This window comes from Primulina eburnea, chromosome 3 (assembly GCF_022965805.1).
Source record: "Primulina eburnea isolate SZY01 chromosome 3, ASM2296580v1, whole genome shotgun sequence".
Classification (NCBI taxonomy): domain Eukaryota; kingdom Viridiplantae; phylum Streptophyta; class Magnoliopsida; order Lamiales; family Gesneriaceae; genus Primulina; species Primulina eburnea.
In genome coordinates, this window is record NC_133103.1 from 19,410,076 (window position 1) to 19,437,418 (window position 27,343).

At 39.2% G+C, this 27,343-nt stretch overlaps 1 protein-coding gene and 1 long non-coding RNA gene across 4 annotated transcripts in view; both read left to right on the plus strand.

Annotated features, from left to right (window-relative positions):
- Positions 1-1,616: 1,616 nt before the first annotated feature.
- The window catches only part of LOC140827213 (uncharacterized), a 48,104-nt gene continuing 22,377 nt past the window's right edge, over positions 1,617-27,343 (plus strand). Inside the window, exon 1 of the long non-coding RNA XR_012116932.1 lies at positions 1,617-1,678. This is a non-coding gene — a long non-coding RNA (uncharacterized lncRNA). The remainder of the gene's footprint in view (positions 1,679-27,343) is intronic.
- On the plus strand, positions 13,945-25,553 carry LOC140827210 (clathrin heavy chain 1-like). 3 transcript variants are annotated; one of them, XM_073189836.1, is made up of 30 exons: positions 13,945-14,194; positions 14,459-14,663; positions 15,483-15,571; positions 15,706-15,784; positions 15,886-16,013; positions 17,286-17,384; positions 17,468-17,576; positions 17,733-17,812; positions 17,920-18,147; positions 18,231-18,296; positions 18,751-18,867; positions 19,044-19,241; positions 19,366-19,641; positions 19,771-19,857; positions 19,958-20,041; positions 20,139-20,273; positions 20,360-20,422; positions 20,492-20,596; positions 20,720-20,832; positions 20,926-21,178; positions 21,259-21,395; positions 21,476-21,754; positions 21,832-22,834; positions 22,960-23,445; positions 23,544-23,714; positions 23,786-23,971; positions 24,093-24,215; positions 24,409-24,519; positions 24,929-25,115; positions 25,217-25,553. In XM_073189836.1, exons 1-29 carry the CDS (start codon positions 14,150-14,152, stop codon positions 25,076-25,078), a joined length of 5,205 nt encoding a protein of 1,734 aa, XP_073045937.1. In that variant the 5' UTR covers positions 13,945-14,149; the 3' UTR covers positions 25,079-25,115; positions 25,217-25,553. The 3 variants fall into 3 exon arrangements, with proteins under 3 accessions (XP_073045937.1, XP_073045938.1, XP_073045939.1); XM_073189837.1 differs by having other exon boundaries at positions 19,366-19,482; positions 19,582-19,641; positions 24,929-25,551; XM_073189838.1 differs by having other exon boundaries at positions 13,988-14,194; positions 24,929-25,553.

Below are 27,343 nucleotides of genomic sequence, written 5' to 3' on the forward strand. Positions count from 1 at the left end.
TATCAAAAATAGGACAGAATAAGATATCAGAGTCATATAGAGTCAAATAAAGGAAAATAAATAAAACTTTTCGAAAATTTCCAATAATGGAAAGTTTCGAGATAGACATATGGATTCGAAGCATATGTCGAGAGGATTCCAGAACAGTTGACGGAATCGAATTCGGAGTTTCCTACGAAAAGTTATAGGAGTTACGAAACTTTCCTAAAACGGCAAAATCGAGGTTTCGGAGGCCTAAACGAAGGAATTTCGCGATTTTGCGATGTAGCTCCCGATTAAGGTAGGGAGTCTTGATGGTTGGGCCGTTTCGGAGGGGATAGCATTGGCCGATTTATAAAATTCCACCGAAGAATTTTTTTTTTTTTTTGACAATTTCCTTTCCCAACCGGATTATGAACCTGGCGGCTCTGATACCACTTAAATGTCATGCCCCGAGACCGGGATTAGTCGACACCGGCGTTATCTCGCAATCACATAATTGCAAAACAACTAGCCTCGTAGTACAGCATCTACCAAACCAGTTTATTATCATAAATTTCCCAAAAGTTCAACGTCTTTACAACTCAGAAAGAAATAGAAACATGCGGAAGCGTAAATACGTAATACTAAAATCATAAGACTGAATAATCAATCGGTCACGAATTAGACTGCTTCTTCACCATCCCCAAAAGTATTCTTGCTCCTCATCCTCAATTTGATTCTCATTCTTATCTGGGTGGGAAAGTAAGGGGTGAGTATTTTGGGGAAAATACTCAGTAAATGGGGCCAATCGTGCATGAAAAATATCGAGGTTATACATATAAACGAATTATCACAATTTCAATATTTAGCATGTCGAATCAGATACAAAAAAAACGGATACAGCACTGAAATCATCTCATTTTCTATGGTTTTTAACTGATCAGTCCCCTATATGTTACTCCTCTAAGGGGCGAGGCCAAAGGAACGGTTATTATAACCCACCGCATCAGGGCCTAAACAAAGATTTCAAAGTTCGGAATTTCCTTTACCATTTCTAAATCGAATCATTACAGTACTTTACAAATACTCAACATGCTTTCAATAAACGAAAATTTCAAAAGGGTTACATACGAAGCAGAACGAATATATCATGCCGATATAATTTTCAAAGTCATAGCTATTTTCGAAATATATTATGCCAATTGAAATAGTAGCAAAAACCCACTTACAGTATTCTGACTGCTCAAGGAAACGTAAACGTGAACGGTGAGATTGCGGCAGAGCTTTGTTACTAGAGGGCGAAGAGCTTCGAGAATACGGTGCTGCTAGAGAGGATTTCGAGAATTTGGATGTGCCAGTTTCGAATGAGGAGCCTTCCTTTTTATAGGCACGAATAATCTTCTACAAGGTAAGCTCTGAAGTCGCTCCACGAATGACGCTGCGTTGATGGCTCCACGAATGACGCTGATGGCTTAATCAATGGGTGATTGCACTAACCTCTCCCGGATGAATGTGGCCACTTTTTGGTTCAAGGTGCTCACTCGAGATTTATGCTGAAATGGAGTGATTTTGGCTGTATGAGTTCCTCCACAATTGGTGCACTTCCATAGTGCATGGTCTTCACAAATAGCATGTAATAATTTTCTGTTGAGATTATGGTCTACGCAAGTGGCCCCTGCACTGAACTGAACTGACCGGTAACTGGCGACCGGGTTTAGTAATGTTTGTCTGATCAGACTAATGCCACAGTATACTGGGTGAAACTGAACTGAACTGACCGGTAACTGGCGACCGGATAATACATTGCTCCCATGATAGTGAAATGGCCACAAGCAATATCGCATAAATCTCAAAAATGAATATTTTCTATGCACGTAATATAATTAACCAACATAATTAAATATGAACAATTTCGATCTTCTTGCATTAAAATCACGTACTTGCGATATTTAAAAATATTTATATGGCTTGATTGAAGAGTGAAAGAAGATATAAACATGCCTTGGTTTGTTTTGACAGGAAACAAACGAAATAACGACGCGGCGCGGCGGAGACGGAGTGCTCTTCACTTTCTCACTTTTTCTCTCTTAATTCCTTTAAACCAAGCATGCACCATAATTATTATAATAGCGTAAAAATCGTAAACGTGATGCATGAACATTTAAAAATATCATGATTTGTGCTCAGGGCGCTGACAGGACCAAAATCTCACCCCGGGTGCAAAATGACCATTTTGCCCCTGGAAACCCAAAAATTATCGTTTCAACCCTGGACCTCTAAAATTGACCCGAAGCTTACCAAACTTCTTAAAATGTCCCAAAACATTTTTAAAAGCGTTCCTAGATGTAAACTCGAGCCCAAATCTCAAACTTAATCGGTTCGTTTTAAAACTTGGACCGGAGTCCCGGTTTTAACCCGAATCGAACCGAAACTTAACCAAAACCTTCCCAACTTTTTATCATATCTTAAAAAAATGCTATAAAGCCCCTAATACTCTAATACCACCCAAAGCTCTTTGGATGAAATATCCCACAAAGGACAAAACTCTCGGCCCCTCCCATCCTATATTCACCCGGCAACACATGGCCTCCACTCCCTTACCTTTCGGTCCCCTCTAATCTCCCCACCTGTCCAACATTTTTATCTCATCCTTAAGGCTCTAAGAGACCTCCTAAACCAGGCCAAAACCAACGCGAGATGCTGCCGTGCTACCATACGAAAACCCGAGCAAGATATTGCATCTTTTCCCTATCGATCTACACCTCCAAGATCTGAACTTATCCCTCGTTCAAGTGCCCCTAGTCCTCTCCTAGTCTCCTACCAGACATAACAAAGGCTGATACACGGCTGGGATCGAGCCCATGCACAGCCGCATCCCTTGCCTTTTCACCTTCGAACCACCCGAGATCCTAGCACCACACGTGAACTCTTCGGCTCTCACCTACAACCGGTTATTCTCTGGTCCCCTTTCATACTATCGTCTTAACACAGCAAGATCACCCTTAGACAACCACCAATCGGCAGCCCCTTTGCACACAGACAAGAAAACTCATGAGATGGAAGCAACTTTGCAATGATTTTCATTAAAAGTATGCATGAGATCGAGACATTTACGTACAGACATATGCATATTAGTATAATAAGGGCGTATGTGATGAGAAAAAGGATACAAGCGTGCCTTATGATAAAAATCGCGAGGAGAGTGAAGTGGAATGCGCCGGAGAGGAATGGGGTGGAAGAACAATCAAGAACCGTGACCTTCAGCTCGTGACTTCTCCGAAACCGAGGGTGTTGAACTCTGAAAGTGGGGTGTCGGCTGCTTTGTGGGATTAGGTTTAGGGTTAATGGTGCTTAAGGGCTTAATTATAGAGATAACAAAATAGTTTATGGGCCTAAATTGTTTAATTAAAGATTAAATAGATAATTAAGCCCTATAAACTCAAAAGTAGGTCCATTAAGCTCAAACCCACTCCCGAAAAATATTTCGAGTTGAAAATATTTTGAAAATATTAGCCGAACCCTTAAAAAGTCTCCCGATTCGATAAAATTATCGTACTGCTAAAAATTAAAATGATGCGGGTAAAATGCATAAAAATAATTAAACATAAATTAATGAAATAAACATGCATTTAATGCTTTAAAAAATTTAAATAAAATACCAAAGAAGTTTAATAACTTGCATGCATGCCAAAATTTTAAATTATATCTACTAACATGCTAAATTACCACTTCTTAAATAAGTCTTTATTAACTTATCTCAATACTCCATCTCCAGTCCGGCCTCACTTATTTAACTGGAAAGGTAACAATTAAACTACTACGTAAAATAAATAAATTTAAAGGAAAGAATTTAAATACTGATGCAATAAAAATCATTTTAATTTAAATACTAGAAATTATGCATGGCTTATACGCAGTCCAATTTACGGGTTCTACAATCCTCCCCCCTTAAAAGAAATTTCGTCCTCGAAAAACTCACCAAATAATTCGGGATACCGACTCCTCATCTCTGGCTCAGACTCCCATGTAGCTTCCTCTTCTGAATGGTTGAGCCATTTGACCTTCACTCGCTTAACCAGCTTGTTCCGAAGCATCTTCTCCTGTCTATCTAAGATTTGCACTGGTCTCTCCTCATAAGATAGGTTCGGAGTAAGCTGCAACGGCTCAAAGCTTCAAGACATGCGAAGGATTCGCCATATACTTCCTCAGCATAGAGACGTGGAACATATTGTGTACTCCGGCCAGATTCGGCGGAAGAGCCACACGATAAGCTAGCGTCCCAACTCTGTCAAGGATCTCAAATGGTCCAATGAATCTCGGACTGAGCTTCTCTTTCTTCCCGAATCGCATGACACCCTTCATAGGTGCTACCTTCACAAAGACATGGTCGCCAACGGCAAACTCTAGGTCTCTCCTCCTCTGATCTGCATAACTCTTCTGTCGACTCTGAGCAGTCCTCATCCTATCGCGGATCTTGACTACTACATCGGCAGCCTGCTGAATAATCTCCGGACCCAACTTCTGCTCTCTCTCCTACTTCGTCCCAATGAACAGGAGATCTACACTTACGGCCATATAGTGCCTCATATGGAGCCATACCAATAGACGACTGCAAGCTGTTGTTGTAGGTGAATTCTACAAATGGCAAGTTCGACTCCCAACTCCCAGAGAAATCAATCACACAAGCACGGAGAAGATCCTCCAAGATCTGAATAACTCGCTCTGACTGCCCATCTGTCTGCGGATGGAAAGTTGTGCTAAACAGCAACTTCGTACCCATAGTCGAATGCAAACTCTTCCAAAACGAGGAAGTGAATCTGGGATCTCTGTCAGATACGATAGAAACTGGAATACCATGAAGTCGGACTATCTCTCGAATATACAACTTCGCATACTGAATCATGGTGAAAGTCGTCTTAATAGGCAAGAAGTGCGCTGATTTGGTAAGACGATCTACAATCACCCAGATGGCATTTGATCCTCTGACTGACTTCGGCAAACCGGTCACAAAGTCCATGGTGACATTCTCCCACTTCCACTCGGGAATAGGAAGAGGCTTGAGCAAACCAGCTAGTCTCTGATGCCCCGCCTTCACTACTGGCAAGTCAGACACTCGGATACAAATCGTCTAATGTCTTTCTTCATCCCTGGCCACCAATACAATAACTGCATGTCTTTGTACATCTTCGTACTCCTAGGGTGAATGGAGTATGGGGACATGTGTGCCTCTGATAGGATATCTGCTCGAATAGAATCGTTGCTAGGAACCCATATCCTGTCTCGGTATCTCACAATACCGCCACTAACTGAATACAAGACACTGCCCTTGGCCTCATCTCTCTGCTTCCATTTTGCTAACTGCTCATCTGCTGACTGCCCACTGCGAATACGGTCAAGGAGAGAGGACTGAATAGTCAAGGTAGATAGATGGGGAACTCTACCTTGAGGATAAGTCTCTAGACCAAACCTCTGCATCTCAGTCTGAAGAGGTCTCTGAATCGTCAAATGAGTCATCACTGCGACTTTTCTGCTCAATGCATCCGCAACTACATTAGCTTTACCCGGGTGGTAGCTAATGTCACAGTCATAATCTTTCACAAGCTCCAACCAACGCCTCTGACGAATGTTCAGCTCCTTCTGCGTAAAGAAATACTTGAGGCTCTTGTGGTCGGTAAAGATCTGGCACTTCTCTCCATACAAATAATGCCTCCAGATCTTCAAAGCAAAAACAACGGCGGCCAACTCTAGATCGTATGTAGGGTAATTCTTCTCATGAGTCTTCAACTGACGGGAAGCATATGCTATCACCTTCCCATGCTGCATCAATACTGCGCCGAGACCGAGCTTCGAAGCATCGGTATACCGAACAAACTCACCGGGTCCTAACGGCATGGCCAAAACTGGTGCTGAGATAAGAGCTTACTTCAAAGTATCGAAGCTCTTCTGACACTCCTCGCTCCACATAAATTTAGCATTCTTCTTGGTCAATTATGTGAGTGGAACGGCAATAGAGAAGAATCCCTTAATGAACTTCCGATAATATCCTGCTAGCCCAAGAAAACTGCGGATCTCTGATGCATTCTACCGAACAACCCAATCTCTGACTGCTGCAACTTTCGATGGGTCTACCTCGATACCACTGCTAGAAACAATGTGGCCTAAGAACGCCACCTTCTCTAACCAGAATTCGCACTTACTGAACTTTGCGAATAACTTGTGCTTCTGCAATGTCTGCAACACTGTGGCCAGATGTCTGCTGTGATCCTCCTGATTCTTGGAGTAGACGAGAATGTCGTCTATGAATACTATCACAAACTGGTCAAGATACGGCTGAAATACGCGATTCATGAGATCCATGAAGATAGCTGGCGAATTCGTCAGACCGAACGGCATCACAAGGAACTCATAGTGGCCATAACGAGTCCTGAAGGCAGTCTTGGAAACATCAGCATCTCTCACCCTCAACTGGTGATAACCGGAACGCATATCTATCTTGGAGAATATCGAAGCTCCCTGCAACTGGTCAAACAAATCCTCGATCCTCGGAAGTTGGTATTTGTTCTTCACTGTAACCATGTCAACTCGCGGTAGTCAATAAAAAGTCTCATAGAGCCATCCTTCTTCTTCATAAATAAGACTGGCGCGCCCGATGGTTAAAAACTCGGGCGAATGAACTCCTTATCAAGAAGTTCCTGAATCTGATTCTTAAGCTCTGCCATCTCTGTCGGTGCTAGTCGGTACGGTGCTTTGGAGACCGGAGCCATACCTGGCATAAGCTCAATAGAAAACTCCACCTCTCGCTCGGGTGGTATACCAGAGACGTTTTCCAGAAAAACGTCTAGAAAATCCCTGACAACTGGGACATCTGAAGCTGACTGACTGGGTGCCTCGGGGACAGATATAAAAGTTGCTAGAAACACTCGACACCCTCTATGCATGAGCTTCCTAGCCTGGACATAAGGAATAATACGCGGTAGAGGAAAGTACATGTCTGGCTCGAATAAGAACTGCGTCATTCCAGGCGGTCGGACTGAACAGATCTCTGTTGGAAGTCAATCAAAACTCTGTTCCGCAATAACCAGTCCATCCCTAGGATGATGTCAAACTCCGGCATCGCAACACGATCAAATCCGCATAAACGAGGTTGCCATGGAGCTCAAGATCTATGTCTCGGATCACATTGGTAGCTGCCATCTCCTCACCAGAAGGCAATACTACTGAATAGGCTATATCTAGCCCGATTGTCTTGACCTTGAGGAAATTAGCAAAGACCTCCGAAATAAATGAGTGAGTGGACTCTGAATCTATCAAGGCCTTCGTAGCGGAACCAGATATAAATATTCTCCCTGAAAGGTTGGAATACTAAGCGGAACCCAATAATCACAAGAACTAACTTATAGACATGCAAAGGCCAGAGTTCTTCTAACCTAATTCCCGAAAATAATACTGAGTAGAGCATGCAATCCTACTGCAATTCTATGTTCAAAATTCTTAACCCCCAAAACATTAAATCCCAAATGTAAACTTTAAAGCTTAAAGGTACCTGTCATAAGCATCGTATCTGGGTTCATCTCCGTAGCATGGAGAGCAAACACTCTGCCTTAGGTAGGCAGATTCCTCTGAGGGCACTGCAGAAATAAGTGGTCTGGACTACCACACTTGTAACACTTTCCGGAGCCAAACATACATTTTCAGGATGGCGGCGTGAGCACCTAGGGCAAACTGGGTGCTCAAAAGTCCTCGGGGCTGGGCGTCCCCGCTGCTGCTGACCCCTGTTTCTAGGCGGCCCATGAAAAGGCCTCTTGTTCTGCTGCTGATGCTGCTGAGGAGGAGGGCGGTGTGGTACTGGACTGGGCGCTTGCCCTGGCGGTCTCTCTTGATATCACGCTGATCCTGCTTTGCGGCTAGAGCTTTGGAGACAACGACCTCATAAGAAGTAGGGTCAGACACTCTAACATCACGGCGCAAGATCGGCCGTAGACCCACCAAGAAATGCATCAACTTGGCTTTAGCATCATTCGCGATCAGGGGTACAAAATGACAACCCATCTCAAACTTACGGATGAACTCCGTAACAGTCAGATCTCCCTGTCTCAGGCTCATGAACTCAGTGGTCAACCTGGTGCACACTTCCTCAGTAAAATATTTGAAGTAGAATACCTCCGTGAAGCTTGTCCAGCTCAGCGTAGCCAAGTTCAGGGCTACTGACGCTCCTTCCCACCATAAGCGGGCATCTCCTCCGAATAAGTATGTGGCACATCGGACTCTGTCTGCATCTCCAAGCTCCATGAACTCGAAGATAACCTCTAGGGACTTGATCCAGCCCTCGGCAATCATGGGATCAGACGTCCCCGAAAACTTCTTCTGACGCATCTTCATGAATATCTCGTAGACAGCCTCGGGCCCTGTCGGCCTGGTCGCCACAGCCTGGTTCCCCGCAAACTGTGCGAAGAACTGAGTCATCCCAGCTAGCATCTGGGCATTCATGTCAGGTGGAGGGGGTGGTGGAGGTGGTAAGTCTCTCTCCTGCCTCTGCTCCTCCCTGTCCTCTTGGCGAGGCTCCTCATTTCTAGTGCGCTCGAGAATGCGTCTAGGGGTCATACTGTTCCATACATAACCCATACGTAACCAACATGCATAATTCCATAATTTATTTAAATTCAAATACTGAACCATAAAATAAATCTGGACGTAAAATAATTCATGAAACATGCTGTCAAATAATTCATGCTTTGAATAAAATGCACAAATGTAAAACTTACAGACCGAAGACGTGACTTCATGAGTTTCTCGTGGTCAGTAGTAGTGCAACCCTTTACAGAATCATTGCTCTGATACCAGCTATAATGGCCCGAAAATTCATGTTTGAAAATTTGCGGAAAAATTAAAAATTTTCTCTTTAAAATAATCAAAATTTGCCTCATTCACAAAATCAACTGATAAATCAAGTTTAAATGTTCAAAATAGCAGCGGAAGAAATTATTACTCGCCAAATTAACAAGTTAAAGTATCCAACAACTGATAAAATGTTTGAGCATAAAAAATGGCAAGTGCTGTAAATGAGGTCCTCGGGTGCCACTATTACCGACCCAAGCTAGCTCACTGGTCCTCGCCCTCGGCCTCGACATCATCAGTACCTACAACAATCAAGTCCAATGAGCCTAAAGACTCAGCATACATATATCGTAAATAACGAGTAAATAATATAGTAAAATTTACATGGGATAAAAATATCATGTCATGAGGCATAATGTGAAAACAACTTGTCATGAGCAATTATAATACGTGCATAACTGAACTGAAAATTATAGTGAAAATGTTTGCTCCTTGGAGGCCTTTACTGAAATAGCATGTAATAATTTTCTGTTGAGATTATGGTCTACGCAAGTGGCCCCTGCACTGAACTGAACTGACCGGTAACTGCCGACCGGGTTTAGTAATGTTTGTGTGATCAGACTAATGCCACAGTATACTGGGTGAAACTGAACTGAACTGACCGGTAACTGGAGACCGGATAATAAAATGCTCCCATGATAGTGAAATGGCCACAAGCAATATCGCATAAATCTCAAAAATGAATATTTTCTATGCACGTAATATAATTAACCAACATAATTAAATATGAACAATTTCGATCTTCTTGCATTAAAATCATTTACTTGCGATATTTAAAAATACCTATATGGCTTGATTGAAGAGTGAAAGAAGATATAAACATGCCTTGGTTTGTTTTGACAGGAAACAAACGAAATAACGACGCGGCGCGGCGGAGACGGAGTGCTCTTCACTTTCTCACTTTTTCTCTCTTAATTCCTTTAAACCAAGCATGCACCATAATTATTATAATAGCGTAAAAATCGTAAACGTGATGCATGAACATTTAAAAATATCATGATTTGTGCTCAGGGCGCTGTCAGGACCAAAATCTCACATCGGGTGCAAAATGACCATTTTGCCCCTAGAAACCCAAAAATTATCGTTTCAACCCTGGACCTCTAAAATTGACCCGAAGCTTACCAAACTTCTTAAAATGTCCCAAAACATTTTTAAAAGCGTTCCTAGACGTAAACTCGAGCCCAAATCTCAAACTTAATCGGTTCGTTTTGAAACTTGAACCGGGGTCCCGGTTTTAACCCGAATCGAACCGAAACTTAACCAAAACCTTCCCAACTTTTTATCCTATCTTAAAAAAAAAATGCTAAAAAGCCCCTAATACTCTAATACCACCCAAAGCTCTTTGGATGAAATATCCCACAAAGGACAAAACTCTCGGCCCCTCCCATCCTATATTCACCTTGCAACACATGGCCTCCACTCCCTTACCTTTCGGTCCCCTCTAATCTCCCCACCTGTCCAACATTTTTATCTCATCCTTAAGGCTCTAAGAGACCTCCTAACCAGGCCAAAACCAACGCGAGATGCTGCCGTGCTACCATACGAAAACCCGAGCAAGATATTGCATCTTTTCCCTATCGATCTACACCTCCAAGATCTGAACTTCTCCCTCGTTCAAGTGCCCCTAGTCCTCTCCTAGTCTCCTACCAGACATAACAAAGGCTGATACACGGCTGGGATCGAGCCCATGCACAGCCGCAGCCCTTGCCTTTTCATCTTCGAACCACCCGAGATCCTAGCACCACACGTGAACTCTTCGGCTCTCACCTACAGCCGGTTATTCTCTGGTCCCCTTCAATACTATCGTCTTAACACAGCAAGATCACCCTTAGACAACCACCAATCGGCAGCCCCTTTGCACACAGACAATAAAATCGTGAGATGGAAGCAACTTTGCAATGCTTTTCATTAAAAGAACAAGTATGCATGAGATCGAGACATTTACGTACAGACATATGCATATTAGTATAATAAGGGCGTATGTGATGAGTAAAAGGATACAAGCGTGCCTTATGATAAAAATCGCGAGGAGAGTGAAGAGGAATGCGCCAGAGAGGAATGGGGTGGAACACTACAAGAAAAATGATTTTCCGCAGCACGTCATCAACAGTGTGCATTAAACGCACGCTGCGAATACTACTTTTCACGGCGTGCACCCATATGTGCGCCGTGAATAGTGTTGCACTTGACACTATTAACGGCGTGCATTAAAAGCACGCTGCGGATATTACTATGGACGGCGTGCATTAAAAGCACGCTGCAGATAGTAACTTGATACTATGAACGACGTGCATTAAAAGCATGCTGCGGATAGTAATATTCTCAGCTTGCATTTATATGTGCTGTTAATAAATATATAAACGACAGCGCACAATAAAGGCACACCGTTAATATTATTATTATTAAGGGCGTGCAAGTTTATGTGTGCTGCAAAAAATAAATCATTTTTTTAAAAGAAATGGTGTTCAGACATTCACGGCGTACATTAATCGTACGCCGTCAATATTATTATTCACGGCATGCATATTATAAGCAAGCCGCGGAAAACGAGTTCAAATTTTAACGTAGCGACGACTAAAGCCGTCGCTAATGTTAAAGTTGCGATGAATTTAGGGCCACATTAAGAGACGGTTTCTTGAAAACCGTCGCCGATTTAAGGCCACATTTAGCGACGGTTTAGAACAAACCGTCGCCGATTTAACAACTAACTGTCACTAATAGACTTACATCGGCGACCGTTTAGTAACAAACCGTCGCTAAAAAATCGTAAATTCTCTATTTATTCCCGATCTTCGTTCCATTTTCTTCACAACACTTAAAATTTTTCTCTTTACATGATTTTAGTTTCGATTTAAATACTTGTTTTTGTTTCAATTTTTGGTTAATTTTTTAATTGTTAATTAAGATCGTGAATATTTTTTAATTGTTAATTAAGATTATGAGAATTATTATTATAGTTGTATTGTATTTTTATAAAATGTATTAAATTATAAAACTAATTTTTTTTTTTAAATTTACGCTTTAGCGACGGTTTTGGAACTGTCGCGAAATTATAACACCGTCGCTAAATTTTAAGACCGTCGCTAAATTTTTAGCGACGGTTTGGCACTAGCGTTTAGCGACGGTTTGGCACCATCGCTAGTGTGCGACGGTTTTACTAAAAGCGTCGCTAATATATTTTTGTTTTATGACTATTAACGGCGTACATGTGCACGCTGCAGAAAGTTGTATTAACAGCGTACATGTGCACGCTGCCAATAGTTTAACTATCAATAGCATACTCTGCATGCCGTTATTAAACTAAACCGCAGCGTAAATCGCACGCCGCCAATAGTGTCAAACTTAAGACGGCTTTCTACATTACAGCGTGCGTTGCAGCTTGCAATGCACGCTACGGATACCTTTCCGCGGCGCATATTGCACGCTGCGGAAACCCACTTTTCTTGTAGTGGAAGAACAATCAAGAACTGTGACCTTCAGCTCGTGACTTCTCCGAAACCGAGGGTGATGAACTCTGAAAGTGGGGTGTCGGCTGCTTTGTGGGATTAGGTTTAGGGTTAATGGTGCTTAAGGGCTTAATTATATAGATAACAAAATAGTTTATGGGCCTAAATTGTTTAATTAAAAGATTAAAAAGATAATTAAGCCCTATAAACTCAAAAAGCAGTTCCATGAAGCTCAAACCCACTCCCGAAAAATATTTCGAGTTGAAAAAATTTTGAAAATATTAGCCGAACCCTTAAAAAGTCCCCCGATTCGATAAAATTATCGTACCGCTAAAAATTAAAATGATGCGGATAAAAATACCCAAAACCCCCATTTTCGAAAAATATATATTTAAAAATGCTTTAAATTAATTAAAAAAAATAAATCGTATAATAAAATAATTTTCTGAAAATTCTCCGGTCTTCGTTACTCGATCGAATGCAACTTAAAAATCTTAATGCTCGAACTTTTAAAGTTTCATGAAACAAATCCTATCTTGCATGAATTATGCCTAAAATGAATAAAAATAATTAAACATAAATTAATGAAATAAACATGCATTTAATGCTTTAAAACATTTAAATAAAATATCAAAGAAGTTTAATAACTTGCATGCATGCCAAATTTTTAAATTATATTTACTAACATGCTAAATTACCACTTCTTAAATAAGTCTTTATTAACTTATCTCAATACTTAATCTGCAGTCCGGCCTCATTTATTTAACTGGAAAGGTAACAATTAAACTACTACGTAAAATAAATAAATTTAAAGAAAATAATTTAAATACTTATGCAATAAAAATCATTTTAATTTAAATACTAGAAATTATACATGGCTTATACGCAGTCCAATTTACGGGTTCTACAGAATTTCTTGTCTATTTTTTTCTCTGTCTTCACTACAACAAAAATGATTTTTCGCAGCGCGCAAATTCTCTTTCCACAGCGCACATTACATACTGCAAAGATACAAGCCGTTGAAAGTTCAAAATTATTTGCGGCGTGCATATGCCCGCGGTTAATATAAATATTTCGGCATTTAGCGATGTTTGAGCGACGACGTTTAAACTGTCGCTGATTCCATTGCAACGACGGTTTTTAACCGTCGTCAATTCTACAAACCGTCGCTGATTCAATTTTAGCGACGGTTTCATATATATGCCGTCGCTAAAATATTCCTGCGGACGTGGATCATCGTCCGCGCTTATGAAGCACGGACACTGCTCCACGTGAACAGCGTCCACGTTTCGTGAACGCGGATTGAGGTATTTTTGCAAACATATTTTTTTTTAAAATTATTTTTTGAAATTAATTTTAAAATTTAAATTATTTTTAAAAAAATCCCAATAATTAATATACAATATAATATTTATATATATAATATTTTGATATGATGTACATCTATCGAACATATTTATTTGAACATCGATGAGATATTACTCATCTATAAAATGTGATAATAATAAAAAAAATTGTTCAACTAACAAGTGAGTACGATTCCAAATAAATATGAATGACAAATATGTATTATATCGAAACTCTGTATATATTAATTTAAATATAATTTTTTTTATATGATATGATTTTTAAAGGCATACTTTTCGACTTCCTCGCAGTCTCGCCTGTCTCCCTCTCTCTAGATCCCTATCTCATTTCTCATCAGTAGTCGGAACGCACGAGTGTTTCTCTTTGCTGCTCCAGATCTCGGAGGCACCTGCCGTAACACCGTTGTTTTTGGCTCTCGATTCCCCCATCATTTTCCAGATCCGGAGCTTCGATCTCGAGGCTCTGTGAACTCGCTCATCATGGCGGCCGCTAACGCTCCGATTACCATGAAAGAAGCCCTTACGGTAATTTTTTAACTGATTTTTGTCACAAATGTTTCATTTTTAATCGCTGGCTACTCATTTGTGTTTTTTTAATCCCATTTTTTGTTGATAATTGGTTGATTCGTGCGCTCATTGTTTGGCGACTTGGAGAAAATTTTGCAGTTGTGCCTTTTTATTTGTATTGAGTAGTTAAATTGCTGATCTGTTTATTTTTTTTGAGTTTTTTGTTGATTTGAGATTTTGGTACTGGGATGGAATGTTTAGCGTTTTGTAGCATGATTGCAGCTGACTAGCATAGGGATCAATCCTCAATTCATTACCTTTACAAATGTGACGATGGAATCTGATAAGTATATTTGTGTTCGTGAGACTTCTCCTCAAAACAGCGTGGTGATTATTGATATGAGCATGCCAAATCAACCACTGAGGCGGCCTATTACTGCAGATTCTGCGCTTATGAATCCAAATACTAGGATTTTGGCACTGAAAGGTAAATTAATTCTACCGAGCATTTCTAATTAATTTATGGTTAATTGGTTGTATTGTTTATGGGTAATGAATAATCCAAATAAAATAAGATATATAATTTAAATACATGGTTATCTATTCTGACTCGAGTTTGCACGGATACGAGTTACTACTAGAGTATTCTCTCTGGTCCTTGGTGTTTTTGAGAAAACTGCTTGCAAAAAAGGTAAAGGTAATTAAGTCGGATATTTTTGGAAGCTATATTTCTTTTAGTTAAATCAGAAGATATCCTTAATCTGTAAGAATGGGTAGTATAGGTTGAAGTGAGGAGTCTGATTTTTGAAATGATGTACAGATGATGGCTACTTCCTATTTACCTTTAAGCTTGTTCTACCTAATTCTTACTTTGAAAATTATTTTAGACTATTGGCGTGAGACTTGAGATATGTTTCAATGAATGATAGGACAAGGACCGATAATAATCGCGGGAAGTAGGGAATCTATGTCAATATCCTGATCCTCGAGATGGCATGAAGATGAACTTCCTTCTAGTTTGGTTATGTTGAAGCATGCTATGCTATCTGATATGTGAAAACTTTACCTTCTGTCTGATAAGATTATTGGGATGAAGAGTCGTCACCGATTATATAGCTTGAAAAAATATTTTGGTGTTTATGACAATTTAATTTACATTCCCGGATTTGTAAAATTGGACGGTATGAATTCACATGTTAAATTTGTTTTACAACATCATAAATGGAAAAATTTGAAAACTTTTATATACTTGGTCGTGTCTTTCTTTTATCTTCATCAATTTGTTGAAACTATTTCTTTGATGTAGCCCAACTTCCAGGAACCACTCAAGATCACTTACAAATATTTAACATTGAAGCCAAAGCAAAGATCAAGTCACATCAGATGCCTGAGCAGGTAAGATTTTACAACCAAGTGAACCAACTGAGCATATCTATGCTATAGGTGGTTGCAAGTACAAGCTGTCACTTTGTGTATTATGTTCAAAGTCTTCTGCTGTTGGCTAATCTGCATTTATTGATTTTTGACAGGTCGTGTTTTGGAAATGGATTAGCCCTAAGATGTTGGGTTTGGTGACACAGGCCTCGGTATATCATTGGTCAATTGAAGGTGAGATCTCATTGTTAGGACTGTTACTTACATGATTACATTTCTCGTTTTTGTAAAGGGTCTTATACCGTCTTTCCTTAAAAGTCTCTCATTCTGAGTAGGTGATTCTGAACCTGTAAAGATGTTCGATAGAACGGCTAACTTAGCTAACAATCAAATCATCAATTATAAATGTGATCCTTCTGAAAAGTGGCTGGTTTTGATTGGCATTGCTCCTGGTTCACCTGAGGTGGGTATTAGCATTTGTTTTCTTCACTTAGTTGTGTCTTTTAGAATTTTGGTCATCAACGGCATGGATGTGTTGTGATGTATAGTTTGTTTTTTCTGCACTTCCTGCAATGTCGTGGTAATAGTTTTTTACAGGTAGACAAATGGTTATTTTATCATTTTCCCATTAATGTTTACACACTGAAGCATATGCAGCTCACTAATCAATTATAAAAGGTTAAAATAATATTAAAAAAAAACAAATGTTCTCTGTACTTTTCTAATGTATGACTCAGAGTGGGCCATCACTTCATTCAGCATGTAAAACTTTTCTAGACTCTGAGATAGAGTTGTGTCAAATAATATTGTGCCTCCTCGTGTGCACGTAATGCATATCTGCTACACTCGTGTGCTTTGCTTTATCATGATCGTGTCTATGTTAGAGTTGTCAGGTTTGTGGCACTTTCCATAGAGGACATTCTAATATGTACATGCCCCACAACAATTTTAGTGTTGGGCCATTAATTGATGGTACATTTAATGTGTGACAATGATGGTGACTATTATGAAATGCGAAGAGTTTATCCATCCATTACCATTTCTATGGTCTATAATGTTCCATATGATTCAGAAAATAAGTAGCAGTGGTGTGTTTTCTTCTGTTGATAAACCATTGGCAACTAATTTACATCTGAGGTTGCTGTTTTTTCATTGAAGTGAATTTTATATGAATAAATTTGTTGGAGTTTATTTAATAAACAGGGGGTGAGACAAGAAAATTTGTAAGGAATGATAACTATGTTAGACTATGTACCATTTGGTTTTTGGGTAGCCCCTATTTTTATTTTCGGATGCATGATACATAATAATAGTTTCTGTTAATGAATTTTTGATCAACAAATTCATGACGGTCTTTTAAGGCATCATTGTATCATATTGTGCCAAAGCACACTTTGTATTTATCTATTGATCTACTGCTGTTTGAATTTTGACGTATTGCTTATGCATTGTTTTTGACTTTTTTCATAATTTTATTGGAGTTTTATATGCTCTCTTTGATTTGGGTCAGTACTATTGTTCTTTATTCAATTCTTGCTTGCTATTTCGATCCCGGTAGACTCTATTTTAGGGTTTTTTCCTGTTACGCCACATGTATAATATGATGTCTTTGAGTGCGTCATTGTTGTTTGGATGTTCTGTTCTTTAGTGTAGAGATATAGGTTTTTGTTGACCGCTCTTTCTTTTTGTGAATTTCCCTTGACAAGAATTATGCTGAGATTAAATTCCTTTTTAGCGGCCTCAACTGGTCAAAGGAAGTATGCAGCTGTTCTCTGTCGAACAGCAACGCAGTCAGGCCCTTGAAGCACATGCTGCCTCATTTGCTTCTTTCAGAGTACGTATCTTTTCTTCAGTTTCTTATGTTTGATTTGCTCTGGAATGAGAAAATCCGTTCTCAACTCTGATATTTTTGGGCAGGTCGCAGGAAATGATAAAGATTCAATTCTTATTTCTTTTGCTACAAAATCTTCAAATTCTGGTCAAATTTCATCAAAGTTGCATGTTATTGAGCTTGGTGCTCAGCCAGGTGGATAGAAGTTTCATTTGATTTTGATTTTGATAATAATTTTAATTTTTCAGTATTATTTCAAAAGCTATTGATTTGGGATATGCTGTACAAGATACTTTTAATGTTGATTTTTTTTGGTTTATGCTTATTGGTTGGCTCTGACAATTTTTTTAGGGAAACCTTCATTTACAAAAAAACAAGCAGATCTGTTCTTCCCTCCAGATTTTGCAGACGACTTTCCTGTGGCCATGCAGGTATTCCTTCTTGAAGCAACTTGTTTTCTCTCTGCTAGCGAGCCTATCTAGTTGTGTCCATTCTGCAGCTGGTGTCCATTTAATGTGCTTTTCTGCCAATATTGCAGATATCTCATAAATATAGTCTTATTTATGTGATTACAAAGCTGGGGCTGCTCTTTGTCTATGATTTGGATTCTGCTGCTGCCGTATACAGAAATAGAATCAGTCCAGATCCCATTTTCCTGACGTCAGAAGCTTCATCTCTTGGAGGTTTCTATGCTATTAATAGGCGAGGGCAGGTTTTACTCGCTACAGTTAATGAAGCAACTATTGTGCCATTTGTCAGTGGCCAGGTATATTCATCATCTTTTGTGTGTTATGAATAATCATTTTATATTACAGTTTCAAATATTGAGTCTTTAAGGGTTATTTTTAGCTAAACAATCTGGAGCTTGCTGTCAATCTTGCAAAAAGAGGAAACCTTCCTGGTGCCGAGAATTTGGTATGTTCATTTTGTCCTTGTAATCATCTTTTTTTTTTCCAGAGGTGTGTGCATGGATTGAAGTATGACATTACTTCACATATAACTGACGAACCTTTGGGATATGATTTCATATTAAGCATACTATGGTGGAGGTTCAAATTAGTCCTGGGCTGTTTCTTGATTAACAGCTGGACTTGAATTGTGAAGTACCAAAATTTTCATCCGATTTCTTTTGTTACGTCATCTTAAGTAACAACAATATTTTGTTTATTACTTCAAATCTTCCTGTGATTTGCATGCAGTTTTTGGAGTATTACTCTGAGCTGCCTCGCTTAATTTTCCGTAATCTAATTAATCAGTTTTTTGATTGTGGAGCTCTCTCCTTTTGTTCTGTTGAATATGTTTTGTTTCTAAATATGTAGTCTTATGAGCGACAAATAATCTTTGTTTTTGCTCTCTAAATACATCTCAGGTTGTCCAACGTTTCCAAGAATTGTTTGCTCAGACAAAGTATAAAGAGGCCGCAGAGCTTGCTGCAGAATCTCCTCAAGGCATCCTTCGGACACCTGACACTGTTGCTAAGTTTCAGGTACATCATAGTTTACATTAGCTATCAAGTGTTTTATTTTTCATTGCTGAAGCAGTGACCAAAAATATTATTCCATGGGATATCTGCAGAATTTTTTTGCGGTGGGAATGAAAATAAACTGTTATTTATTTTCAACACGTGCTGAGTTTCTTTTGACTTAATGTGTTGTTTTTCAGAGTGTTCCTGTTCAAACTGGGCAGACACCACCATTGCTGCAGTATTTTGGGACGCTGTTAACTAAAGGAAAGCTAAATGTGTTTGAATCTTTGGAGTTATCTCGTCTTGTTGTCAACCAGAACAAGAAGAATCTATTGGAGAACTGGTTGGCTGAAGATAAACTTGAGTGCAGTGAGGAACTTGGAGACCTTGTAAAGGTCAGATTCTTTTATGAATTTTAAACTTCAACCATTTTCAGATTGTATACTGTTCAAATAATGTGGTTTAAGGTTGCACTATTTATTCTATAATCCGAAATTGCAATTTTTGTCTTTTTCATAGACTGTTGACAACGACCTTGCACTTAAAATATTTATCAAAGCCAGAGCTACGCCAAAAGTTGTTGCAGCCTTTGCTGAGCGTCGTGAGTTTGACAAAATCTTGATATATTCGAAACAGGTAGTGATTAGAACTTTTGGATTTTTCGCTCATTTCATTTATCGTAATTTTCCTACTGTTATGTTAGATTTCAAAGAATATCTATTTATCTTGAAACAGGTTGGCTATACTCCAGACTACCTGTTTCTTTTGCAAACCATACTCCGGTCAGATCCTCAGGTAGGCTTGGATCCATGTTACCTGGCATTTGAATATCTTTGGATGCTGTTCAACTTACTCTGTTTCATTATGATGAGAGCGATTTGATATCTTAAAGGATTTTTACAATGATCATGTATGTTCCTTCAGGGAGCTGTTAATTTTGCACTTATGATGTCTCAAATGGAGGGAGGTTGTCCTGTTGATTACAATACCATTACTGATCTCTTTCTACAGGTCTGAACGCCTTGTATATTTGAAACTTTCTGATTTTTTTCTTACCTTCATTCTGGTTAAAGCCTATTTTATGCTTTAATGTTTTATCATCTTGGTCAAGAGAAACATGATTCGTGAAGCAACGGCATTTCTTTTGGATGTACTGAAGCCAAATTTGTCAGAGCATGCATTCCTGCAAACTAAGGTTAATCTGTAACTAAAGCTTTTCCTTTTTTAAATCATTATCTATTTTTGATTATAATGTTGATGGATGTCATCATGATTTTTCTCTATTATTTCAGGTCCTGGAGATCAACCTCGTCACCTTTCCGAATGTAGCGGATGCTATTTTGGCAAATGGCATGTTTAGTCATTATGATAGACCGCGGATTGCTCAACTTTGTGAAAAAGCTGGCCTTTATGTTCGAGCACTTCAGGTTTAATGTCTCTGTCATTCAGCATAATTAATTCATTATGCATGCTTAGTTTTCCATTTAATTTAACATTTTATCCGTGCCTGCAGCATTACTCTGAGCTGCCAGATATCAAACGTGTTATTGTCAATACTCATGCAATTGAGCCACAGGTTATAACATCTAGAACTGTTTTGTGTTCATTAATTGGTTGTTAGTGAGTAATGATGTAGTAATTTCAGGCACTCGTGGAGTTCTTTGGGACACTTTCTCCGGAATGGGCGCTGGAATGTATGAAAGATCTTCTACTTGTCAATTTGAGGGGAAACCTTCAGATAATTGTTCAGGTAGGAAACTCAATTAGAAATTTTCCAGAGACCGGAACGAGAAATGTGAAATATTTTGTTACTCCAATTTTTAAAATTTTAGTATTCTAGTATGCGCTAGACGTATTGTTCGAATGTATATAGGTTGCGAAAGAATACTGTGAACAATTGGGTGTTGAAGTATGCATAAAGCTATTCGAGCAGTTTAAGTCCTATGAAGGATTATATTTCTTCTTGGGGTCGTATTTGAGCTCTAGGTAATCTTTGTAGAATTACTGGATTTTTAATCGCTATAGGTAATGTTTGTCTTGCTACTTACTTGTTTGTGGAAATATGATTGGTCTTTGCAGTGAGGATCCCGAGATTCACTTCAAGTACATTGAAGCTGCTGCCAAAACGGGACAAATTAAAGAGGTGGAGCGTGTGACAAGAGAATCAAATTTCTATGATGCTGAAAAGACCAAGAACTTTTTAATGGAAGCAAAACTTCCAGATGCAAGACCACTTATCAATGTCTGTGACCGCTTTGGTTTTGTTCCAGACCTCACACATTACTTATACTCTAACAACATGCTTCGCTACATTGAAGGTTATGTGCAAAAGGTATTATTTTCATTTGAAGTTTTTCTATTAATCGGGGAAATCATCTTTCGTGCACTTAATATCGCTTGATTTATGGATAGGTCAATCCTGGAAATGCTCCATTGGTTGTTGGCCAACTCCTAGATGACGAATGTCCTGAGGATTTCATTAAAGGTCTGATCCTTTCTGTCCGCTCTCTGCTTCCAGTTGAGCCTCTTGTGGAAGAGTGTGAGAAAAGGTACCTTGTCTGCTCTCTCGAATTTCACTTTAAGGTAGCTTTTTCCTTCATATCCTTGTGTTTTTGTGCATTGTATGCAGGAATCGCCTCCGCCTACTTACTCAATTTTTGGAACATCTTGTGAGTGAAGGAAGCCAAGATGTGCATGTCCACAATGCTTTAGGTAAAATCATAATTGATAGCAATAACAATCCAGAGCACTTTCTTAACACCAACCCGTACTATGATTCACGTGTTGTGGGTAAGTATTGTGAGAAGCGTGATCCTACCCTTGCTGTCATCGCGTACAGAAGAGGACAATGTGATGATGAACTCATTAATGTGACAAATAAGAACTCTTTGTTCAAGCTGCAAGCCAGGTCCGTAAGTTGTATAGTATTAGTGTATGTTTAGTTTCTTGTTTCCTAGTACTTAATTCACTGCTTTTGTTTATCAGATATGTGGTTGAAAGAATGGAATCTGATCTCTGGGGAAAGGTTCTAGATCCAGAAAATGAATTCAGAAGGCTGCTCATCGATCAAGTTGTATCAACTGCTTTGCCTGAAAGCAAGAGTCCAGAGCAAGTCTCTGCTGCTGTTAAAGCTTTTATGACAGCTGATCTTCCGCACGAACTAATTGAATTGCTTGAAAAGATTGTTCTTCAAAATTCGGCATTTAGCGGGAACTTTAACCTGCAAAACTTACTTATCTTGACTGCCATCAAGGCAGATCCATCCAGGGTTATGGACTACGTTAATAGGCTTGATAACTTTGACGGCCCGGCGGTTGGAGAAGTTGCTGTGGAAGCTCAACTATATGAAGAAGCTTTTGCGATTTTTAAGAAGTTTAATTTGAATGTTCAGGCTGTCAATGTTTTACTGGATAACATTCGAGACATCAACCGAGCTGTAGAATTTGCATTCCGTGTTGAAGAAGATGCTGTTTGGAGTCAAGTGGCCAGAGCTCAACTCAGGGAAGGCCTGTTGAGTGATGCGATTGAGTCATTTATACGTGCCGATGATGCCACCCAATTCTTGGAAGTCATCCGAGCTGCAGAAGATGCAGATGTTTATCATGACCTGGTGAAGTACCTTCTCATGGTTAGGCAAAAAACCAAAGAGCCCAAAGTGGACAGTGAGCTCATTTATGCATACGCCAAGATTGATAGGCTTGGTGACATTGAAGAATTTATTCTTATGCCAAATGTTGCTAATCTTCCTAATGTTGGTGATCGCTTATATGATGAAGCTTTGTACGAGGCTGCGAAGATTATTTTCGCCTTTATTTCTAACTGGGGTAAATTGGCAATCACACTTGTGAAGTTGAAGCAATTTCAAGGTGCTGTTGATGCAGCCCGGAAGGCTAATAGCGCCAAGACATGGAAGGAAGTCTGCTTTGCCTGTGTTGATGCTGAGGAGTTTCGCTTGGCTCAGATATGTGGTCTCAACATCATTGTACAGGTACTTGCAGATTCTCAAGTTATTTGTTGTGTATGATTAGCCTTATCTCAACAGCCTGTCCTATTTCAGTCATAGATTTCTAGACAACAAATATTGCAGTATAACTAATTTTGTGATTATTATAGGTTGATGATCTGGAAGAGGTTAGTGAGTTTTATCAAAACAGGGGATGCTTTAATGAGCTTATATCTCTTATGGAGAGCGGTTTAGGATTGGAACGAGCCCATATGGGGATCTTCACCGAGTTGGGTGTCCTCTATGCTAGATACCGCCATGAGAAGCTTATGGAGCACATCAAATTGTTCTCTACTCGTCTAAATATTCCCAAGCTGATCCGAGCTTGCGATGAACAGCAGCATTGGCAAGAACTGACTTATCTATATGCCCAGTATGACGAATTTGATAATGCGGCAACAACTGTCATGAATCATTCCCCCGAGGCTTGGGAACACATGCAATTCAAAGACATTATTGTCAAAGTTGCCAACGTCGAGCTATATTACAAAGCTGTGCACTTCTATTTGCAAGAGCACCCCGATCTCATCAATGATATCTTGAATGTCCTTGCTCTTCGCATTGATCACACTCGTGTTGTAGACATAATGAGAAAAGTTCGTTCTTTTTGATTTTCCTGTTTCATCACACCTCTCAATATTTTTTTGGGAAATCTTGGATGAGATTTGTCAACATATTGTTTGATTCTTTACAGGCGGGCCATCTGCGTCTTGTTAAGCCTTATATGGTAGCAGTTCAGAGCAATAATGTGTCTGCAGTGAACGAAGCTCTCAATGAGATATATGTCGAGGAAGAGGATTATGATAGATTGCGTGAATCAATTGATTTACACGATAATTTCGATCAGATTGGCCTTGCTCAAAAGGTAAAGTGTGATGCCTCTTTTATATCCTTCCTTTTGAAGGTTAATATACCATTCTCTTTTTCCTTGAGTAGATTGAAAAGCACGAGCTTCTTGAGATGAGGCGTGTTGCTGCTTACATCTACAAGAAAGCCGGCAGGTGGAAGTTATCAATTGCATTGTCCAAGAAAGACAACCTTTACAAAGATGCAATGGAGACAGCATCACAATCGGGTGATCGGGAACTTGCTGAAGAGTTGCTTGTTTACTTCATTGAGCAGGTACAATTTATCATTATGTTTATGACAGTAAATCTCGGCATGTTAATATCACTTCAATTTGGATGCTTTACTGTTCTATATACCATATAAATCTCTTTCTGTTCTTTGTATGGTTTTGTAGGGTAAGAAGGAGTGCTTTGCATCATGCCTCTTCGTTTGTTATGATCTGATTCGCCCAGATGTCGCACTTGAGCTTGCGTGGATGAATAACATGTTTGACTTTGCCTTTCCATTTCTGTTACAGGTGATTCTCTGTCTTTCCTTTTGTACCTCCTTGGTCGGGGTGCTTGTTTTATTGGGATGCTTGTTGATCCATTTGATCACCTAAAAAGTTGAATAGAAAGTTAATTTTATAATTTTTCTTGAGGTCTTGACTCTTGTATTCTTTTGTACACACTTCATATGCAAACATGTAATGCTTGTTCCCTGTGTCACAGTTTATCCGTGAATACACTGGCAAAGTTGATGAACTAATTAAGGACAAGATTGAGGCCTTGAAGGAAGTGAAGGCAAAAGAGAATGAGGAGAAAGATGTTATCTTGCAACAGGTAATCCTGTTGGTTTTAAAGTTTTATACTCTTAAATGATTTGTGGAATGTCGGTTTTGAAATCATTTCTTACTCAATCTGTGTTGGACTCTTGTTTTTTTCGAGGGGGAGCAGGAATATTTTTTTAGCAACTTGAATATAATTAAATCATGCATCTGGTGTTGATTTTGGAGCAAGTTTTTATTTGCTTGCTTATGAGTTTGTTCTGATGGCTTTTCGAAAAATTTGGGTACAAGTATTTTTTGAACCCAATTAAACGAGAATTGCAATTTCATATAATTTATGCATAAGATTTCAGTAGCATCACCGTTCCTAATATGCAACCAACATGTAGACATTTCACACTTGTCGAATTAGAATTTTGCTTCTGATATATACATCAAATTTATAAAAATCCCATTTACTGCAGAATTTGTATGCCCAGTTGCTGCCTCTTGCTTTACCGGCTCCACCTATGCCAGGAATGGGAGGTGGTTATGGTGCACCGCCTCCACCAATGGGTGGTATGGGCATGCCTCCGATGCCGCCATTTGGCATGCCACCGATGGGGTCTTATTGAAATATTGACATGTTTCATGGTCGAAGGTTCATTGAAGGTATTCTCTCAATGACATAAGAAGACACAATATTTGGGGTTATTTTCATAAAATTTCTTGTTTGTTTCTCAAGCATTTCAAAACCGAAATTTGACTGGCTTGAGTTGGCTGAGTTCAAGTCAGAAAATTATGTGATTCGACAGTCTGTCATAGCTGTGGATATATTCAATACATTTGTAATATTCTTTCGTAGTCGAGGTAATTTTTTTGCAGCTATAGGCGGCAAGTTGAACTGGTGAAGGATTTTTTGCATTTTATAAAGGGGAGGAGAAAAACAAGGCAAGGGATATTTTGTAGGTTTAATATATTTCGATGAGTTTGTTCTAATCTGTTTTCTAAGAATTCGGGTGAAGTGTTTTTTGAACCTGAAACGAAGGAGGATATTTTGTAGGTTTAATATATTTCGATGAGTTTGTCCTAATCTGTTGTCTAAGAATTCGGGTGAAGTGTTTTTTGAACCTGAAACGAATGAGATGTCTTTTGATAGTTGAGTGTGCTTGTTATATATATATATATATATATATATATGTTGGTGTGTATGCTGTGTTCCATGGTAAATAAAATTTGTACATATGGCCAATGAGAAAAACAACACAGCATACACACCAATTAAATAATGTGTACGAGACCACTAAAACGCGTAGCTGCGAGACAGTGTTAATGTTGGGTAGTAATATCACTACAACACTAATAACACCAACAAGCACCACGTACGCAATAGAGCAATAAAACCCACAGAGGTTATAGTGTTATCCTCTGCGCATGAGCACCACCAAGACCATAAACATATACATTTAGACCATAAACGTAAGGGCGTGATTGAGGTTATTACACCTTTAATCAAAGTACGTCAAAAACATGCCATCCAAATCATTATTAAAATCCTTAGAGCAGTAGCACACACATGGATAGCTTCTTTCTGATCGGAAGCAATGTATCTAATCGAACCATATGTAGAACACATAACTACAACTCTAACTCGATTATTTCTTAATAAATGTTGCACCTCTTGACCAACAATATATCGACCATAAACTATCAGTACATAGTACGTTCATTAACTGAACCGTCATATTTTTTTCTTGACAAGTGACATAAAAAAAAGTTAAAGAGATGCAACTATTTTCCAATGGCCGTTTTTTCAAATGGACGTTACTAATGCGGTTGTGATATCACCTCAAGGTCTTCAAAGTCAGGGGCAGTGAAAGAAAACCTTTGAAGCGAGGGGGAGACAATGTGCAAATTAAACAAATCCTTACATGGCCACAGGGGAACATGAAGTTTGCTCAGATTAAGCTACATGCTGGCTTTGCTCAATCGTAACATGATCATTATCTGTTTGTGAAACGAGAGAAAGCATTCAAAGTTATGTTGATTGTATAGTCATAACAGGGAATCATGAGCTCTCAATCTCAAATCTAAAGAGTAACTTGCACTCAGATAAATATCAAAGTTTTGGGGACATTGAGATATTTTCAAGGGATTGAGGTGGCTCGTTCGGAAGGATGTAATCTGTTTAAACCAAACAAAATATGCATTGGAACTTACATCTGATGCAGGGCTTGCTGGTGCTAAAGTGAGTGACACACCAAGATGACTTGAAACTTACAACAAAAGATTATGATGATGCTGTTGGACAAGTTCACTTTGCTTGATCCTTTACTGGACGATCTGGGTTCTTACCGTAGGTTAATCGAAAGAATTATATACCTTACCATCACAAGACCCGACATATGTTTCGCGGTGCAATCACTGAGCCATTTCATGGATAATCCCGAAACTTCGCACATGGAGGCGGCTCTGAGAGTGTTAAAATATTTGAAAGCCACGCCTGGATAAGGGATATTGCTTTCCTCACAAAGTTCATTTTAGTTGACGACATTTTGTTACTTGGACCGGGGTACTTGTCCTATGACTACTGACTAGGAGATCAGTCATCGGATACGGTATCAAACTCCGACATTCTCTAATTTCTTGGAAGACAAAGAAACAAGCCACTGTTTCGCGGTCCTCAGCGGTGGCAGTGTATCGAGTTGTTGAAGTACTAAAAGATATGGGAGTCGAATTAGAACTACCAGTAGCTTTGCACTGTGATAGCACAAAAGCGTTATACATTGCAGCAAACCCACTATACCAGGAAAGAATGAAACACGTGAAAATAGATTGTCACTTGATTGGAGAAAATATTCTGGATAAGCTCATCAATACTGAACATATCTTCAGACCAA

Bases quoted from the DNA above. Each gene is read 5' to 3' on its own strand.
- LOC140827210 (XM_073189836.1), top strand. From the start codon at position 14,150: ATGGCGGCCGCTAACGCTCCGATTACCATGAAAGAAGCCCTTACG. The intron at 18,868-19,043 runs GTACATCATAGT...GTTGTTTTTCAG, and splicing joins ACACTGTTGCTAAGTTTCAG to AGTGTTCCTGTTCAAACTGG. The intron at 23,972-24,092 runs GTACAATTTATC...ATGGTTTTGTAG, and splicing joins TTGTTTACTTCATTGAGCAG to GGTAAGAAGGAGTGCTTTGC.